The sequence below is a fragment of the Tribolium castaneum genome, chromosome 6, assembly GCF_031307605.1.
Source record: "Tribolium castaneum strain GA2 chromosome 6, icTriCast1.1, whole genome shotgun sequence".
Lineage (NCBI taxonomy): Eukaryota > Metazoa > Arthropoda > Insecta > Coleoptera > Tenebrionidae > Tribolium > Tribolium castaneum.
In genome coordinates, this window is record NC_087399.1 from 11,158,512 (window position 1) to 11,178,898 (window position 20,387).

Genomic DNA, 20,387 nt, shown 5'->3' on the forward strand with positions numbered 1-20,387 from the left:
TCTAGCTATATTAATAGTTGAAAAGCTTCTAATGTAGACCCTAAATGTATCACCCTGTATATCCCATTTCAGTTCATAGAAAAATTTGGCAACACCGCATTTGAATTTTTTGGAGTAAAATGTAACACAAAATGGGAGTTTCTGCGGTTTTTTTAGCTCAAAACGTGTCGCTGGTATTTAGTTTAACATAGAATTGTTTTCTTTAACAGAAACTCTAAATTTGTGTTTTATTTTTCACTCCAAAAAATTCAAATGCGTTGTTTTTTTTTTCTACTTTGAACTGAAATGGGATCTACAAATTAATTGGCTAAAACAATAAAGTACCTAAATCGTAAAGTTTTAAATAACGTATTTTTGATTTGTTCAATCCAAAGCGTTTTTTTCAAAAAAATATAATAAAAAAATTTGGACTTCATTCTGAAAATCACAAAACGCAATATTTTTGAGAAATTTCATTCCTTAGAAAACTCAATAAAATCAAAAAATATTAAGTCAACTATTTACGCAATGTTTCCACTTCTTGCATTAGATTTTCCACTGAAAAATTAAGATTATGTACAAAAGTGAGATCAGTTTCTTCAGATTTTTTAGTACTATTCCCACTTTTGTTGCACAGTTTTTGCTTATATTTTTATTGAGAAAAAATGTCTCTCTTCTCATTGTTTTTCTTTCTTATTTCCTATTTTGCTCCTCAATTACCATTTGTGTTTTCTACACAAGATGAAGGTTTAGTTTATTTTTTGTTTTTTATTTTTTGGAAGAGTTTCTAGAATTTCAAAATTAATTTGTTATTATACTTTGCGATTTAATTAGAAAACAGTCATTAATATAATGATACGTCTAGATCCCAAGGTGTAATTATTTCGCACTGAAACCGAATTGCATCAGTTGTAATTTATTAACATTAAGGGCGGGTTTATAGAAAGCGAATTAAATATTTAATTTCAAATTAAAAAGTTAATGTCGATTAACTTAATTTCGTGACGTCACTAATCGCGATTAAATCGATTTAATTCGAATTAAACTAATACGTTGTTAAATTCCATTTAATCGCAATTAAATCTAGAAATCGGTTTACAAAAGCTCAATTAACAGTTAATTGCGATTAAATTATACATTAATATGAAATTAAGTTAATGAAGGTAGCTACTTCAATTAAATTTTAATATCTGTCATGTTTGATTCCAAAAAACTTTGAGATAGCTTATATTTAAATAAAATAAACGGGAAATAAAGGTAAATAATACACATTTTTTAATTATTTTATTATTATTCAAAAAATTACAATTAGATGTCTGATGTATCACTTACGACTACATCATCGTCTGATGATTCTTCTGAGGATGAAGTAAGAATGGAAAGAATACCTAGAAGATACCGAGGGATAAGAGATAGGAGAAATCCTTATGAAATTTTCGACGAAGAAGAATTTAAAATGAGATTTAGATTCTCGAAGGCAACTATCTTATGGCTTCATGAGTTGATCGGTCATGATTTAGAACCTACAACTAGAAGACGCAAATCGATATCTGCAATAAATAAGATTTTAATTACAATGAGGTATTTGGCAACAGGTTCCTTTCAACAATTAGTGGGTGACACTGTTGCTGTACATAAGTCAACAGTCTGTGTTGTTATAAAAAGTGTTATCCAAAAAATCGCTCAACTTAAACCACAATTTATAAAAATGCCAAACAGAGAAGAACTACATAATGTTCAGTTAAAATTTTATCGTAAAAGAAGAATGCCAAGAGTAATAGGTGCAATAGACTGTTCTCACGTAAGAATTGAATCACCAGGTGGCCCCAACGCTGAAATTTTTCGTAATCGGAAGGGATTTTTTTCAATTAATGTACAGGCAGTATGCGATGCAGACCTGCAAATAAGAAATATTGTCGCGAGGTGGCCAGGAAGTGTCCACGATAGCACAATATTTAATGATTCATCCCTCTGTGCACATCTAGAAAGAGGTGAATATGAAAATGGTTTTCTACTTGGAGATAGTGGATATGCTTGCCGTCCCTTTCTTTTAACTCCAGTACTGAATCCAAGAACAGCTGCGGAAGAAGCTTATAATTTGTCACACAGAACGACTAGAAATGCTATTGAACGGTGTTTTGGAGTTTTGAAACGTCGTTTTCCTTGTCTGTCATTGGGACTGCGGACTAAAATGAACACTACATTAGCAACTATTGTGGCTTGTGCTGTGTTACATAACATTGCCATTTTCACAAATGATAATGAACCGCCAAGAGATCCAGATGTTGAAGTACCTCAAGAACTTGAAATTGAACCTGTTCATAGAAATAATAATATTAATGAAAATACTGCCGCTCGTACAGCCCTTATAAGAACACATTTTCATTGAAAAAAAAAAAACAAATAAAATTTCAATATTTATTATTCATTTCGGCTAATTTTTTCCAACTCTTTTTCTTTAATTTTTAATTCTAATTCGTACATCTTTTTTTTAAATTCAATTTCCATGTTTGCTAATTTTATGCGCTTTAAATATAGTGTTCTTTTCAAATCAACTGTTTTTTTTTTGTTTGATTTATTTTTAGAAGGGGTGTATTTTTTTCGTGGTGGCTGGTGGGTAGGGATTTCTTCACAAACGGTTTCGGATGGGGGAACACATTCATCTTCAAGGTAAATGGGGAGATCAGAAATATTTACATTAGAGTGTCCTTCAACAGGTTCCAGGACAGGAGGGGATATTTCCTGATCTTGAGTTAATAGTACTATATCTAAAAATTTGATAAATTATTTGAAAGTTAACGATTCTTGTTTGAGATCAAATGTGTGTATTCGTGTATTATTATTATTATTATTATTATTATTATTATTATTATTATTACTGTTAAAGCATGGTTTATTTACCTTTATGGTAAATATTGTCATCATCAAATAGATTTGGTAAGGGCCTTGCCTGTGGCTCGACCATTGCTAAGACTCTAGCCCCCACGTCAGTTAATTGGCTCTCGAACGTTCCACCCCCAGTTTTCGAAATGTTTTTCTTAAATGGATAAGAAAATTAGTTTTTCTGAAATTTAATTATTTTAACTAACCTTATCTTCATTTTTTTTTCGTTTAAGCTCTGCTATATTTCCCAGTTCATTCGTCTTATCTAAGTATCTTTTTTTCTAAAAATGTAAACAGTTATAGTCACTCACATAAATAATATTATTTATTTACATTTTCTTTAGCAATATTTTTTTTAGCTGTCCGGCGTAAATTGGACCAAAGCACTTTCATCTGCTTTCCTGTTCGTGGTGCTGTTGATGATGCTGAATTAAATTCTTCAGCCACCTTTTCCCATGCGTCTTTTCTCTCCTTTTGGGAAACACCGTCGGTTTCTTTATTTTCTATTTTGTTTTGATATCTAAAGGAAAGGCAGAGGTGGATGTAGGATAACGTAAAAGAAGGAATATAATGTCATATTTGAAAAAAAGGGTTGGATTAAAGTGCAGTGCAAAAATCATGTGGAAAAAAATTAGGTGCATGTTTGAAACCTAAACATACGATTTAAAAAAATGTTAGAATTGTGTTTTGCACCAAATTCCAGACTCAGGAGACGTACAAACCTAACCTACAATAATCGTTAATTTATGCCAAAGTAGCTACATACCTGTTTATAATATCTAGAGCAATTTCCTTTTCCCTTTCGGTAAAGTTCTTTGTTCTTTCTCGGTGCACCTTTGCCTCCGTCATTTTAAATTTTAAATGTAATTTGCACAAGCGCACACACAGACCACACGGGAGAGAATTATAAAAACACTCGTGAAAATAGCCACTGAACTTAATCAGTTGTGCCAACCCCGTCAAATGTCAATTTAATTCGAATTAGTTAATCACAATTAAAATTTGATTAAAAACGCATATGTAAACCGTGATCAATTTGATGGCGATGTTAAGTTAATTTTGATATTAACTTAATTCAGAATCAAAAAATGTTCTATAAACCCGACCTAAGAGTAGAAATAAATCAGAAGTAAACGTGTCATGAATTTAAATGAAACGGCATTTTCCTACATAAATAATTTTATTTAAATAATCAATTATTTTACTCCTAACAACTCGGAGATAGATTAAAAGATATGCAAATTGTACCAATATTTGCGACACGCGCTACATTCATTTAACCTTTGCATATCTTAAAACACAATCCCAAAAATTGCGATCAAATCAAAGTTAATCAATTTACATTAAAAAATGTACACTGGGTTCACTTAAAACTATAAATTCCACTTAACATACAAGGTAAAAAATACATGACTAGTAATAGAATTTGGTTTAACAGTGACGCCAAAAATCGAAATTGTCGTCACAATTCAGTTGTAATCTCATCCTGAGGCCTGAAACCCAATTGGCAGAAATCATCGTCCAAGAACAACGAACTGTTAAGGTACTCTTTACTGTTCTTCCAAACCGCCGGATTGAACTCCGACGTGGGCGAATTAACGAGCGAATACTCGAACTTCCACTGCGGATTCAGAGTGGCATGAAGTGCAGAATCATAATTACTATTAAAATTCTTTATTGCCGCACTTTGCAGACTTAGAGAAGACCCAAACACTTGGTCGGGTTTGAAGGTGGACATTGTGGTGCTGTTCCTGCTGTCGGTGTCCTGCGTTGGTAATACAGGGCCCTGCAGGAAGTTGATTAGTTGGGCGACTTGGGGCTGCGAGACGTCGCTCATTCGCTTGTAGCGTTTGAGGGCCTTTTCGGCCCAGTTGAAGAGGTGCTCCCAGTCGTCAGGGACTGCCACACGGTCCGATTTGCGGTTGAGGAGGAGAAGGATTTTTGCCAAGTCGCGGAGGACGGGCTTGTAGGCGGCGAGAGCGCTGAAAAAATACAAGGAAATTAATTAACAACATAATTAATTAAGCCATGTTCAATTTATCATAATTTCACGCTATAAATTAAATTTCGGTTCGTTGGTTAATTCATTCGCTGCATATTTTTAGAAACTGCATTAACTAACTTCAATTTTTCTTTTTCTATTAAACATAGTAGCCTAATTTTCCAAGTCATATTCCCGTTTTAGCAATATTTTTACACAGAAGGGGTTAAACAGTTTTTTTTCGAAAACTCCAATTAAATTCGAGAATTTTCCACAAAAGTTATCCGGCTCGAAAGACTATACGCTTGAGTATTGAACTTAACCCCAGTTCTTTAACATTTAATTGGAATACAATTGAAGAAAAACCCTGTTTAATCTTATGGTCAAATAAGAGGAAACAAAAAATATACAAGGCGTGTTAAAATAACTTTCATCTAGTTAACTTTGAAATTAATTTAGATGAAAAATTTGTGCCGCTTTGCTCCAATAAAACCGTTTTAATTCTATCAGTAAAATTCACAAATTCTCAATTAATTACACTTTTTTCTAGCATTATCAACTCTTTTGAGTAATTAAAATAGCACTTTAACTGGAAGGGTAGATGAAATGTTTTAAATTTATTTTAATAAGGGTGGATCCTATCGTCGGATAACTTTATCCTGAAGATAAATAAAAAGATACAGTGTTGTAACAATTGTAAGCATAGAATTATACCCAAATAACTTATCCGGAGTTTGTCTGACGATTGTAAAATCCACCCTTAATTAAATTTACAAATTCCAACATACATATTAATTTGATGGATAATTAATAACTTTTTTCTTAAACTTAAAATCCTGCAATAGAAATAAATGTTGTACTATACACGATGAGATAAAGATTGTTTAACTACTCGTGAAAAAAGTCCACTCGTAATTTCGCCACTGTTAACCCTTAACCTTTTCACTCGTAGATAACCAATCTTTTTATTGTCTTAAAAGTTTCGTTAAAAATGCACAGGGGACCAGATGAAAAACATTTTCACATCCCTGTATTTCCCCTAAAAAGTTTTATCGAAAAATTTGAAATATTTCTTTGAAATAAAGTAAAAATTTATGCTCCTGCTAAAATGTGGTACGTTTACTGAATCTATAGGTGTTTCTCAACAAAAATTGCATAATTAAATGTCTAAATGTGTACACCTATTTTTTTAAAAATGTAATGTTTTCCACCGAAAAATTTATGGAATTAGAATTCTTTTCACAAATTAAGGTCAAAAATTCTTAAATTCCATCTTAAATGCATCATTTTCTATAGTTTTGAATTAGAATGTCACGAAATTAGCAATAGGAATAGGTTATCGTTACCTGATGGATTTAAACAATTTTTTTTATAGCAAAACTTACGAAATTTTAAAGGTTTTATCAAATCAAAGTTAAAAAATCTGTTATTTTCACCAAATCTGGGTGATTTTCGGTAAATTCTAGAAATTGTGCCAAACGAACAGAGAAAATTTCATTTAAATCACGAAATGTCTTATACTTTCGAACACAAAACTTAATTCAAACATGTTTTTTTTTGCTAAACAAAATGGATAATTATGTTAAAACGTGATATTAATTCTCACTTACGTAGTAAGGCAGACAATTTCGAATATTTTGCCAAAATAGGGCAGAATGCCAATCAATTACTATGAAAATGTGATTTTTGTTTTTTATTTTAGCAGATTTAAATAATTCATGATCGGAAAACAAAGTCAAAAATGTCCCTGATTTTTTGAAAAATTTGGAAAGACCACAAAAACAAATTTTTATAATATATAATTAGAACTTGTATGGAAAATGCATTATTTTCTTTGTTTTTCAACCAAAACTTACACATCATAGAAAATGTGCCAAGCGAACACAGAAAATTTCAAAATTATATTTGGAACGCGTTTGTTTTAGTAAGTTTTAATAATAATAAGTCGAGCGACTTGTGTTAAGACGATGAAAATAATTTTATTTTTATTTTCTATGGATTTAAGAAAATTTGAAAAAGTTGTTACAAAGTTTGACTACATTTACAAATAAAGACAAAAAGCTGCAAAATTAAGTCATGATAATTTAATTAATTAAGTCATAATTAAAAAAAAAAATTTCAAGAGACCTTTGTCTCTTATTTACTTTATTATTTTTTTTTGTTTTACTTTTGTGTCTTCAATGTTCTTTCAATAGGTTGGTGTTTGCTAAATCTACTTGTACGAGTCTTTACATCAATTTCTTAGATTTCTTAATAATAATTACTAATTAGGCTTTGAAAATATTCAGAAAACAAATAGTGCGTTGTATTTCTTGCAAAATGCACTTTCACATGAGGTGCCACTTGACATACTGTTACATTTGAAAAAAAAAGTTAGAGGTGGCTGGGCATTTTTGAAAACAGATAAACAAAAACCGCATGCACCGAATAATGTGCAAAGAAAATCAAAAATCAACCTGTTTCAAGGATTTTTTACAAAAATCGCTTACATCCGAGTTACGAATTTTATTTTGGTCAACAATTCCACACTTGTTATCACTTGGGCATTGACAATATTTATACAAATATTAATTATTCATTAGCTATCAATTCAAAGCTAAAATAATTATCATTACACTTATCCGTCTTTTCCAATTATCCCATAAAAAAGCCAGATAATCGAGGTTTCACTGTATTCGCATTATTATAATTAAATTATCTAATACTAAGATGCAACATGACGTACAAAAAAACGTCCCCGTTCTCGCTACTTTTATTACCGACACTAGATGGCGCAGTTGCTCCTTGTTCGTTTAAATTTCAAAAGCATTCAAATACAAAAAATGATTGTGCCTATTTAAATTAAAAAATGGAACATAAATTGACATAATATTAGTTTTTTAGTTTTTTGATTATAATTTCCCTTCAATTGTGTTGATGAAAATACAAGACTAGCATGAATTTTTTAAATAGCACTAACGTTCAATCTAACATTTTCGAAAAGAGCAGTGAGATGCAGTTAGATGTAGTGGGAAAAAAAATTAAAAAACATGGTATAACAAGAATTTTTTATTAAAAAAAAATTTCAAATAAATGCCTCTTTTGCATTAAAGAACATTCTGTGTAAATAATTAAACATTACCAGAAATTTGGGAATATTTACGTGTTTACTAGTAGCCCAAATTTTTCTTAATAATATTTTGATTGATTATTTTCGTACAACTTATTCATTATTGTCAAAAAGTAAGTTATATCACATTTCAATTCTTAGTAGAATTTAGCAACAGCGCATTTAAATTCTTTAAAATGAAATATAGCACAAATTGTGAATTTTTGTATAAGAATTTTTTTTGTTAAATTGAATACCAATGACAAAACGACAAAATTTGAGCCATAAAAAAACCCCACTTCACAGTGAAAAAAAAATGAAAATTAACAGGTGATTTAATTTGAGAAATCTAACTTGAGAATTTGTTCCGCATTTTACTGAATAAGTAAGAAAAAAATGTTTGTCAGATCGTGTCTCTATGTATTGTGTCATTTCGGGATATGTTTAAGAGGCCTTAAAACGGCTTGCTAATCCCTTATTACTAAATAATTACATTTGCAAATAATAATAAATGTCCTATATCAAATGCAATGAAGTAACTACTTTACCATTCTCGTCAAGTAATAATTCTGTATTTTTAGGAAAGTTTATGCAATATAAGCAAATGATAAAGTCTTGTTTGTAGTGTCATGACAGTCATATATTATTTTATTGTCTGGTAGTTAAAAGAACATTACATAAAGTTTAACCGTGACTGTCGCACCATTTGACATCCTACACACTTATTGTTAATACAGAGATATTGCAACCGAACAGTTTTCAAATACAAAATTATGTCCATACCGTTGAATCAATTAAATCCACTTAAATTAGCAGATTTATTAGCAAGCAAAATTTTCACACATTTTAGAACAGAGAACAGAAAACAAAAAACATTTTAATTAATTTGAAATTGTAACAACACAATCAAAAATGTTACTACAGCACCTACAAGTCCAAGAAATGTATTGCTAAAGTCAATTCCATAAAACCTTGCAGCTGAAAACGTAGGCCGACAAAATTCTATTTTTTTCAAACCACATTTTTCACAACATTTCTTATTCAAAATGGATTTAACTTTAGATAAAATTACCACAATTTGGTCAAATTCTCTCAAAATTTGGTCACACAGTATTAATAGGTATAACTGAAAAATCCACAATTGAACCAAGCTAATTATGTTTATCGATAATTTTAAAGTCTTAGATGAAGCAATATTATACTGTTTCCCAAGTCCTTTAACATTGTCGTCAATGTAAATAAGCGTCCTGCAAACTGTAAAAATGTGCCCAAACAAGATATTCCATCCGAAAATACGATTAAAATAAATCACACAGTTTTTCAGTCGAATTAAATTGTGTTCCAAAAATGGTAAATTTATAAAAATCCCGCTTTGTTGCACATTTATTTTCTGCAAATGGTAGCACTGTTTCACCACATGCAACACTTCAATCCCGGCAAATGTGCTAAAAAGTTGTGACCACAGTTTCAAAGTACCAAAAAAATGGTACTTCATGAATCTAACTATAAATTGCTCCAGTTTCTTAGTTGCAAAGTTGAAAAAAATTGTAACAATCGAAAGATTTAGACAACAGACGTTGAGCCAATAATATTTTCGGTTGGTATTGTTGTAAGTCAAATTCGTTAACAAGTAGTACCAACTTCGCATCATTCTTTTCACCCTGAGGAGAGAATAAATCACCGAAAAGTATAAACTCAAATCTCGTATCAGACGAAGAGTTGTTTGCATCAAAGTTTGCGATCTGTATTCCATGTTTCGGATTCTCAAAACTAAAGTGAAAACTTCTCCAAATGTGTAAAAAAATATGAGGAAAAGTGCGTAAAACTGCTTCTGTCGGGAAGGTTTCTTCTCAATTCGTGACTTTGGGGTGAGTAAAGTGTATTTTCCGAACTTAAATATTGTTTCAATTGGGATCGAATTCATTTTCGAACGAGAACTGAGGAAAAAGTGTAATTGATGAGAATTGATTTCTTGGGCACTTTATTTGTCTAATGTGTTGTCACTTAAGACAATAATACAAAACAAAAGATAATGGTTTCAATACCTGAAATACTGAATATTTTACCACCACTCAAAAACATTTTTATTTATCTTTTCAAAGTGGTACATATTTTTCAAACACTGGAGTTCTAAAAAATATTAATCGACCACGACATTTATCAATTTTACGAAAATGGTCTTAAACACAATTAACACAATTTTTAAAATCGGAAAGCTCACTCTAGTGACCCCGGAAACAACAACTATGAAGAAAATTTCACTCAAAAAACGAGTTTACGCATTTGTTTTAATTACACTGCACACATTTTGCACATTTCGTGATTGGTTTAAAAACATTCCGATTTGGAAAACTCGAAATTTGATGCAAACTACTGTTCGTCTGACAAGCGATCTGGGCTTGTATTTCTCCGCAATATTTTTACTGGTGATGTTGAATAAAACGGCCCAAAGTTGGTACGACTTGACCAGAAAGTTGTCACAAATTTATCGCAGAGGTGCAAATTGGAAATACACTTTTCTGGCTTGGTTTGCCATTTTTTGGATTATTACTCTCTATAATCTTCTTACGTTTACAAGAAGACAGGGCACCTATATATTGGTATATGCATTGTACAACATTTTAAATCAGTACCCTCACATTTTTACAACAATTACGGCCATTACAGTGTTACAAATGATACGGAGGTGCTACCAACATCAGAAAAAATATATACAAGAACGTACACGGTTTAGTGTTAATTCAGACGAAATTGTCATAATGGTCACAATTTTACAACGGAACCTTTCCCTTCTTCAAGAAGCTGTCGTTCATTTTAACGATATTTTCTGTTGGAACATTTTGTTTAGTCACATTTACACCGTCTGTACATCTCTTTTCATTACTGATAACTGGATTAAAAATCCAGAACAGCTGTCTTACAATTTTGTTTTTGAATCAATGGGACTATTTATTTTTTCCATTTTTCTTTGGGTAAGTATTTTTATTTTTTAAACCATTAACTTTAACATATACCTAGGTTTTGGCAATTCAATTAATTCTACTTTGCGACCAAATTTTGGAAGAGTTCGACGATATTTTGGACACCTTATTGAAAATGAATTATGCTTCCAAGAGTAACAATAAGCAGAAATGTTGTTTTTTGAAAAGAATTGACCGAAGTCGTCCTAATTTTACAGCTGCAAGGTTTTATGATATTAACAGATCGACAATATTCAGTGTTTTAGGCACTGCAACAACATTTCTGATTGTTTTGTTGCAATTTCAAATTAATTAAATTGTTTTTCAATTTTCAATGTTCATGGTTATTATTAAACATTCGTTGTTGGATTTTCTATAGTTGTTTAAAACCGTTCCAGTCTTCAAAACGAACTAAACCAGATACAACGATTTTGAAGCCTGACATCATCTAATGAGATGATTTTGCTGCAACTGCTATAAAAATTATCCGTTTAGCTTATGATAATGTTATTTCAACCAATTTTTCAAGTTTTGGTTTCTTTTAGAGGCAAATCAACTTATATGGAGAAACAAAATGTGAAATCTTCTTCAAATAAAAATATTACATAAATAAACATTTCAATAAAATTAATTTAATAGAGTTTTTGATTGCTCCATTTCTGTGAAAAATCGATGTTTAGATATGGTGAAAAACAGTCGGCCTATTCTCTCAAAATTTCTATTTAAATTGCCATATGCCTTGGTATATTTTTGTAATGGACACCTTCAGACAATTCATTCCACACAATTTAGTGAAATTTTGTGAAAGATAAAAAATACATAAAACAGAAAGCATAGAAGACAAAAACACAAAAGATACAGGAGACAAAAGAAACGGTTGGCATAAGACAGAAAATTGAAAAAACAAAGAATACAAAAGACAGAGAAGACAGCTGAAGCGCTGAAGACCAGGAAGACAAAAAATATTAAAGCCAAAAGAACCAGAAGACACAGGGTAGAAAATACAAAAATGATAAGATACGAATGACAAAATACTCAGAAGACAGTAGACATAGGGAAACACATAAAGAAGACAGAAGATAGAAAAGACACAAAATACAGAAGACAAAAGAGACGAAAGAGAGACGATGCACAAGGCAGCATATACAGAAAAAACAGACAAAAAATGGGAATACAAAAAACAAGGAGAGATGGAAAACAGAAAGCAGGCTAAAATAGAAGACAAAAACTAGAAACCAGTAAGGAACATACAGAAAAAACCAAAAAGAGACGACACAAAAAAAAGAAAATTCAAAAAACAGAAGACACAAAAAAAAACACTATAATTTGGATAAAATTGTCATAATGCTAATATTTTACAACGAAATCTATCCTTGGTTTAAGTGTATTTCATTTTAACGAAACTCTCTGCTGGAACTTAAATCAAGAAACGAAATGTGAAAATCTTAGTTGAATACCAAAATAACGCTATTTCAGCTTTTTATAACATATTTTGAGTGCGGCAGCTCCTTCAAATAAAAATATTATTTTAAGTTTAGACAAAGGAACAAATGTTTGGTCGTTTCAATCAAAATTTTTATTTAAATTACTTCACACATTTTTGTAATGGACATCGTCAAACAATGGAGTGTTATACTCGAAAGTAAAAGATTTCGGAAATTGCAGATTCTGAAAGTAGACACAAAATGATGTCTAGTAATATCGGTCTGAGTTTTTTTAAATCGGTACTCTTTTAGTAATAATAGAAAATTCGCGCTGTGACGTAAGCAATGTCTCGACTAATGATTCGTCAGTCTTTCGCTGCATACAATTAATACTACGACCTACGTTTGGGTTGGTAAACGTCATATACAAATGTCAAAACTGTGCGTTGTCGATTGTGTGCTAATATTTTGCAGGAGTTTGTGTTTTGGTAAAATGACTGCTCCTGCAGCACATCTGAAGTCGTATGTAAAACAACGGAGGCAGAAATTGAGAAAAAACGTACGTCTTTTAAGCTATCTTTGTTGGCCCAGTTTTATATCTCAAGTTCTGTGACTGGCTGATTCAAAAAGGAACATTGCTGACGTCAGGCCAGGAATTTTCACCTTTTCAATTATTTTTCTCCAAAACGGTTGAGCTTTGGTTAAAATAAAAAAATATGGGTAGCCTATTTTGTTGTTGGCTATCCGTATAAAAATTTTCATTTTTTAGTATAACACTCCATTCATTCAATTATTCAATTTAGTGAAATTTTGTAAAAGATAAAAAACTATAAAACATCAAAGACAAAAACACAAAAGATACAGAGGACATGGCAGAAAAGACGACCAAAGAGATGAAAAGCAGGCGATGCAGAAAACAAAGAGGGCGAAAAAAGACAGTTAAAGACCCCGAAGACAAAAGATACCAAAGCCAAAAGAACCAGAAGACAAAGAACAGAAAATACAAAAAACAGAAGATACAAAAACAGATTACATAAAAGACAAACAAAAAACATAAAGAAGATAGAAAAGATAGAAGACAAAAAAGACAAGTGACAGACGATGCAAAAGACAGAATGTACACACAAAAAAAGAATACACAGAAGACAGTAGACATAGCAGAAAACATATAGAAGATAGAAAAGACACAAGACACAGAAGAGGCAAAAGACAGACGATGCAGAAGACAAAATATACACAAAAAAACAAAAGAAACAAAAAAGACACAGAAGACTGAAGACCTACAAGACTGAAAACAGAAAGAAGACTAAAGGAATCGCAGAGAACAACTGAAAGAAGAATGTACGAAAAACAGACAATTCAGAAGACAAAAAACAAAGAAAACAGAAAACACAGAACGCAGAAGATGGAAAAGGCACAATACACAGGAGATACACAAAAAACAAAAGAACCAGAAAATAGAAAATACCAAAAACAGCAAGAATAAAGCACCGAAATGTATAAAATCAAATCTATAAAGTTATTTGTAAAAAAATTCCTGGTTTATATTCCTGGTGTTGGATTCTCAAAACCAAAGTGAAAACTTGTCCAAATGTGTGAAAAAATATGAGGAAAAGCGCGCAGAACTGTTTGTTTCGGGAGAATTTTTCTCAGTGGGTGATTTTGTGGTAAGTAGAATGTATTTTCCAAACTTAAACATTGTTTCAATCGGGTTCGAATTCATTTTTCAAGGAAATTTTGTTGTAACTCTCAAAACTTGATTTCTTACACACTTTATTTGTCTAATGCGTTGTTCGAAAATGTAATAACACAAAAATACCAATCTTTCTGTTACTTGAATAGATTTTTAAAATAAAAAGTTATTCATAAAGTTTCTCGACATTTTTTAAATTAATTGAAATTACATTAAAGGCCATTATAAAAAATATGTGTTTTAGTAAAAATCCAGGCATTTATTTATTTTTAATCAAAGAAATCAATTAATCGAAGATTTTTGAAAAGCTTGTAACACTCAAAGAGAAAACCAGGAGTTCGGAATAAATATTTTCGGGTTTTCCATTATTTGTAACAAAAAAAGTCAATGAAACATTTATTAATAACTTTTTTTAACTAATATGAAATTGCAATAAAACAATCAAAAATGTAGTTGCAGTACTCAAAATACTGAATATTGTTGACCTGTTAATATTGTAAAACCTTGCAGCTGAAAAACTTGGACGACTTCGTACAATTCTTTTCAAAAAACAACATTTCTGCTTATTTTTACTCTTAGAAATGTAATTAATTGGTAATAAAGCATCCAAAATATCGTCAAACTCTTCCGAAATTCGGTCGCAAAGTAGAATTAATTGTATTGCCAAAACCTATATTTGAGTTAAAATCGTTTGTTTAAAAAAATTAAATACTTACCCAAAGAAAAAGAAAATAAACAATTCTTCCCACAGATTCGAAAATAAAATTATAGGACAAATGTTCAGGATTTTTAATGCCGTCATCAATATAGGCAAGAGCTGTACAGACGGCGTGAATGTGACTAAATAAAATGTTCCAACTGAAAATATCGTTAAAACAACGCACAGACTCTTGAAGAAGAGTAAGATTCCGTTGCAAAATTGACAACAGTACTATGAAAATTTTCTCCGAATTGGCACAAGGCCGCATACACTCCTGGACGTATTTTTTCTGATAGTGGTAGCACTGTTTTATCATTCGTAATACTATGGTGGCCGTAATTGTTTAATTGTTGTAAAAGTGTGGCGATATAGAATAAATGTGTTGGAAAAAAAAGGCACCCAGAAAATGATTCCACGTCCTCTCATGAATGCACAAAGAATGTAGAGAATAATAATCCAAAAAATGCCAAGCCAAACCAGAAACGTAGATTTCAAGTTGGTACCTCTGCGACAAACTTGTGTCAAATTTCCAATCAAGTTATACCAACGTTGGGCCGTTTTATTCACCATTATTAGTGAAAATATTACTGAAAAATACAAATTGGCGTCCCGCGTCACACGTACACTTATTTGCAACAAATTTCGAGTACCGTAAATCGGCATTCTTTTAAACAAATCATAAAATATGCAAATCGTGTGAAATATAATTAGAAAAATTGCGTAAACTCGTTTTTTAAGTGAAATTTTTTTCGTAGTTGTTGTTTCAGGGGTCAGTAGATTGAGTTTTCCGATTTTAAAAATCGTCTTAATAGTGTCCAAGTTCATTTTCGAATGAGAAAAACTGGTAAAAAATACGATTAAATGTGATTCATGTGAACTCTTTTGTATACTTTAATTTTCAAAACATTACGTGAAAAAAGCTTTTAAGAAAATCAATTCAGAAACATTTATTTTCGTAAGCATTATTTCCAAAACCAGAAAACTTTAAAAAGAAACGAAAAAACCCTGTTTAAACTTATGAAAAACAAAACTGATGACCTTTATGATGTACCCATATGTATGCAATATTAATGATGTTTATAAATTTCAATTGCGTTAATAGTTTCTTCTACACAACACACAAAGTAGATAAAATACTCAATAAACTTTAGTTTTATTATAAATAAGTTCAAACAAAACACTAATAGACCTCTTTGCCTAGTCGAATATGAACCTTAATACAATTAATACGATTTTCCAGTTCGGAAAATACACAATACTGACTCCCAAAGTTTCAAATCATCTACCAAGAAAAAAATCATTAAAAACATAAGTTTACACATTTTTCCTGATCATATTTCACACGATTTACGTATTTCAGGAACCAAATTTTGATGCAAAAAATTTCCAAGTGATATTTACTAATGAGTAATTAATTTATATTTTTTTCTGCAATTTTTTCGCTATTTTATGGTAAAGAAAACGCCAAAAAATTGTTACCATTTGCATCTAATTCGGCTTTGCGACAGATTTCTACTATATTTTAGATTCATTAAAAATTCACTGTCAATATGTTACCGGTAGTAAAAACAAGAAGAAGAAATATTTTTTGAAAAGAATTCTTGGAAATCACTTTACTTTTCGACTTCTGAAACAATAGTTACCTAATATTTTTTTAAAATTCTTTTAATCCTTAAATATCTTTTGAATAATCCGCAACAGACCTTAACTGTTATTGTTTTTAGTTAGACAATTTAAAGGTATTTTAGATGCAAAGATAAAAAATAGAATGTTCTATTTAAAATTTTTGAGTTACCCTAATGTTACCAAATCTCTTATTTTTTTTCTTCGTTGCAGTGAGCTGAAAACAACTTATACCCTTAAAGTTTGAACATTTTTGTTTAGAGTGGTGAAAGTCCTACTTTTCTAATAGGAATCTCAGTTATTGAGCAATACATTTTTAACAAAACGTAGCATTGTTAAAAAAGTCAAATATTTCAAAAACTAAGCAAAATCGACCAATAAAAGATCAAAATTATCAGTTTTTAAAAAGCTGCATCCAAAAATGAGAAAAATATACGATATTCCGTTAAAAAAAACATAAGTTTATAACAATAGAAACTTAAGTTACAAAGTTTAGTTCCGAAACACCCGTATATTTAAAATTTGTTTTAGGTGAGAAAGAGAGTTAGTACCTACGGCTTAGGAAATAGTATATTATTATATGAAGTTTATATGACGTTCTGTGGCACAAATGGTTTTGGAGCACGAAGAAGGAGTGCTCCAATAGAATGAGTACCACAATTAAGACTTATAAAACGAGTGTAATAAACTATTTTTTCTACTTTCTATTTTTGTTTGTTTTTGTTTAGTTTAACTCATCAAAATCTATTCAAACTATTTCCTCTTAATTTTGGTAATTATTCAGGCTTTATCAATAAACGATTTGATGTTGTTGACAAATCACACCCTAGATTACAGTGATGAGTGATGGTGATGACAGTGATGACGCCCAGCTAAGCACTGCTAACACAACTTCTAAAAATTTACTAAAAGGAGTTGCACAAAAGTTCTAACTACTTTCGGATTCAGAATGAACAATTTGTGGAACCAAAGTAGAAAAAAATTATTACTTTTCTAATATTTAACGGTAAGTAACAGACTTTACCTACTTGCTGGAACATCCTGCAACCATTTTTAAACACATTGTATAATCATGCTGTTTTAGTCAATCTGAGCAATATATGGCAATATACAATATACAGCAATACACTATTCTGAGTACTGTCATCTCTGAATTAGCTTTTTACCCATATTTTTGAATTTCTCGGCAAAGTTGTTTAAAGTGTAAGGTGTGCTTTGATTTGTGTTCTATATTTCAGTGATTTTTGTTGTAGTGTATTCTTTCGTTTTTGAATTCGAAGCCTTTTTGCATTATTTTAACGGATCTGTCACTTTGTCAGCATTCATAATTTAACTTAACCGGCACATTACGTTCAAATTTCATAGGTGACTTGATAAACAACCATTTTTGAACACATTGTAGTAACGATTTGTGACGATTTCTGGCTCTAAAAAAGCTAAATATCGTCCGAAATTGACTGAAATTGCTTTATTTTACATTAAATAATGTTCACATTTCATTTTATCACAATTTTCATTCTTGTTTCAAAAATTCAAACGACAAACCAGAGTTGATTTCTGTCAGCCAGAAATCTTTCAGAAATGGCTGAAATAGCCTTATTATAAGCTAAAAGAGTGATTTTAATAACTATTTCTACAAAATTTATTCACTTTAGACGATTCTGAGTCTAAACATAACACACAATAGAAGTTTTCGTTCTTGTCCGAAATTGAGTGAAATGGCTTAATTGTGATAACAAACGATAATTTTCACATTCCATTTTTCGATCTAATTCAATTTGTGTTTCGAAAAAAAAAACAAATCTACACTAAACACTCGATACGATTCGTATTGTTTCACCAAAATCACTGAATGTGGGACAATTTCTGGCTTCAAAAACGAGCTAAATATTCTTAGAAATCGGCTAAAATCACAATTTTTCACATTTTATACCTCTATCTAAGTTGCTTTTTATCTCAAAACAAAACCAAATATTTTAGATTTGGTTAAACAGCGTTATTACACACAATTTCAAAGGAGATATTCCATATTTTTTGAACCATTCTAAAAATATTTTAATTTGTATACAGGCTGTTCCAAAATGAAATACCTACGTTCTGTGTTTTTTGAAATTGAAATCCCAAATTTTTCTTACATTTTTTAAATCGTAACCGAATTGTTCATATAACACAGCCAGTTTCTTAGATTTATCTGTTTATCTGTCATAGTTTTTGACTTGTGTCATTATATGTGTGAACGTAGCGTCGTGCATCGACCCACAGAAAAATCCATAACTTCAGAACCATTCAAGATAACTTAACTTTTTTCCACTGGATTTACGAAACTTTAGCGAATCTCCTACAATGAAAACGAACTCGGAGTCGATATTCCATCGCCTACTAAGATCTTCTAAAAATGAAAAACTACAAAAGGCAATAACTCGATATTTTCAAATGCAACATCCTATATTTTATTGCATCATTGCATGGCATTTTTACGAGCTTTTTGTGGATATAGGATTTGTAAGGTCTAATTTGTAAAATTCGTAAGTTTTTTGCGAAATAAAAAATATTGATGTTTTTTTTGTGAAAAAAAAAAGAATTGAATTATTGCCATTTGTAGTTTGTCATTTTCAGAAAATTGTAGTAGGCGATGGAATATCGATTCTGAGTTCACTTTCAATGAAGAAGACGCACTAGAGCCTACGGAATTGATTGGAAAAAAGTTGGTTAAGTTATCTTAAATGGTTTTGAAATTATCCATTTTTCTGTAAGACTGCACGACGCCATTTTCACAAATAAATTGACATAAGTCAAAAACTATGACAGATAACTCTATAAGACCGGGTGTGTTAAAATTAGTTAAAATTTCAAAAAAGTGACAAAAATTTAGAGTTCTCATAAAAAAACAGAACTTAGTTGGATATTTTAGTTTGGAACACTCTGTATACAAATTAAAATATTTTCTAGAATGTGCCTTATCGTAAAACCTATCATTGAAACAAAAATTCAAATTAATAGCTTGCATAGAAAAAAGTTAAAAGTTAAGAAACCCTAGTTGATTTTTGCTCCTCAGAATTTGCTGTAATGGTGTTTTACCCTAAAACGATCATAAAATGTTCTTGCTTTAGGACCGACGCCCCCACACATATTAAACCATAAATCACGGCAATTTCATCGAAATTCCGAAGTGTAATAGTATAATCAATAAAGTAAATCTAATAACTCACTGTGTATCTCCCGTCCTGTGCAGCTCCCGCACCTGTCGCCTCGTATCATTCAACATATCGAGGTAAGTTTGCGCGTAGGGCTTCAACGTTTCCAGCTGTTTGAGGAAGTCTCGTCTTTCGGGCGAATCGTCCAAATCCGAGCCGGCGTCAATATTTTGCGGCAGGTGTTTTCGTCTAATTCTAAGATAGATCACAGCTGAGCCAATCAGAATGGCGCATAATACTGTTCCGGCAATGACTCCGGTGAGGACGGTTGCGGTTTCCGATGGGAGACCCAGGAAGTTGCCGTTATGGACGCATATGCGACCCATATAATCGAGACGGGTGCTCCATCTGGGCTGGTGGCCGTACGGACACGTGGTAACACACCGACGGGACGGATGCACGATCAAATTGGGACATTTGATACATCCTTTGGGGCCACATTTCAGGCATTGAGGTTCAGAGAAACATCCTGCAAGGGAAAAATATGGGTTCTAACTGTTTTCTCAAAACAAAACCTAACAGTATAATTAAAAAATAAATAAAAGGGGAAAACAAGTTTTTAAATACTATTTAGCACTTTATAATTTCAGTTCTGATTCTGACGATTATAAATAATTATAAATAATAATAATAATTAAATAATATACTCAATGTCATAAAAAAACACCAAGAAGGAATTTGAATTTATTAACAAAACTTGGCACAAATGGTCGACTATTAGCGGGTAATAAATGATTAAAATTTAAAAGATTTTAATCAAGTGGTAAGGGAGTTTAAGTTCTTCTAGAAAACAAAAAAATTGGAAGAATAACACTTGCTAGTGTTATTCTTCCAATTTTTTGGTTTTCTTTCTCTTTATGTG

General features: G+C 31.0%; 2 protein-coding genes across 3 annotated transcripts in view; both read right to left on the reverse strand.

Moving 5' to 3' along the window:
* Positions 1–1,246: 1,246 nt before the first annotated feature.
* LOC103312343 (myb/SANT-like DNA-binding domain-containing protein 3) lies at positions 1,247–3,983 on the reverse strand. Its single transcript, XM_064357372.1, has 5 exons — positions 3,629–3,983; positions 3,196–3,382; positions 3,069–3,143; positions 2,881–3,016; positions 1,247–2,294 (listed from the first exon to the last, which is right to left on the reverse strand). Exons 1-5 carry the CDS (start codon positions 3,709–3,711, stop codon positions 2,275–2,277), a joined length of 501 nt encoding a protein of 166 aa, XP_064213442.1. The 5' UTR covers positions 3,712–3,983; the 3' UTR covers positions 1,247–2,274.
* Positions 3,984–4,023: 40 nt separating this feature from the next.
* Positions 4,024–20,387, reverse strand: part of T48 (Transcript 48) — a 48,457-nt gene continuing 32,093 nt past the window's right edge. For both annotated transcript variants that reach the window (XM_064357371.1, XM_962116.4), the window contains exons 3-4: positions 19,541–19,994; positions 4,024–4,844 (exon numbers count right to left, since the gene is read on the reverse strand). In XM_064357371.1, the coding sequence (XP_064213441.1) occupies positions 4,325–4,844; positions 19,541–19,994 (974 nt within the window). In that variant the 3' untranslated portion in view covers positions 4,024–4,324. The remainder of the gene's footprint in view (positions 4,845–19,540; positions 19,995–20,387) is intronic.

Coding starts and splice junctions, on each gene's coding strand:
- LOC103312343 (XM_064357372.1), bottom strand. CDS start 3,711: ATGACGGAGGCAAAGGTGCACCGAGAAAGAACAAAGAACTTTACCGAA. Junction 3,383..3,628: donor GCTCTAGATATTATAAACAG/GTATGTAGCTAC, acceptor CCTTTCCTTTAG/ATATCAAAACAAAATAGAAA. Junction 3,144..3,195: donor AAAATATTGCTAAAGAAAAT/GTAAATAAATAA, acceptor TTACATTTTTAG/AAAAAAAGATACTTAGATAA.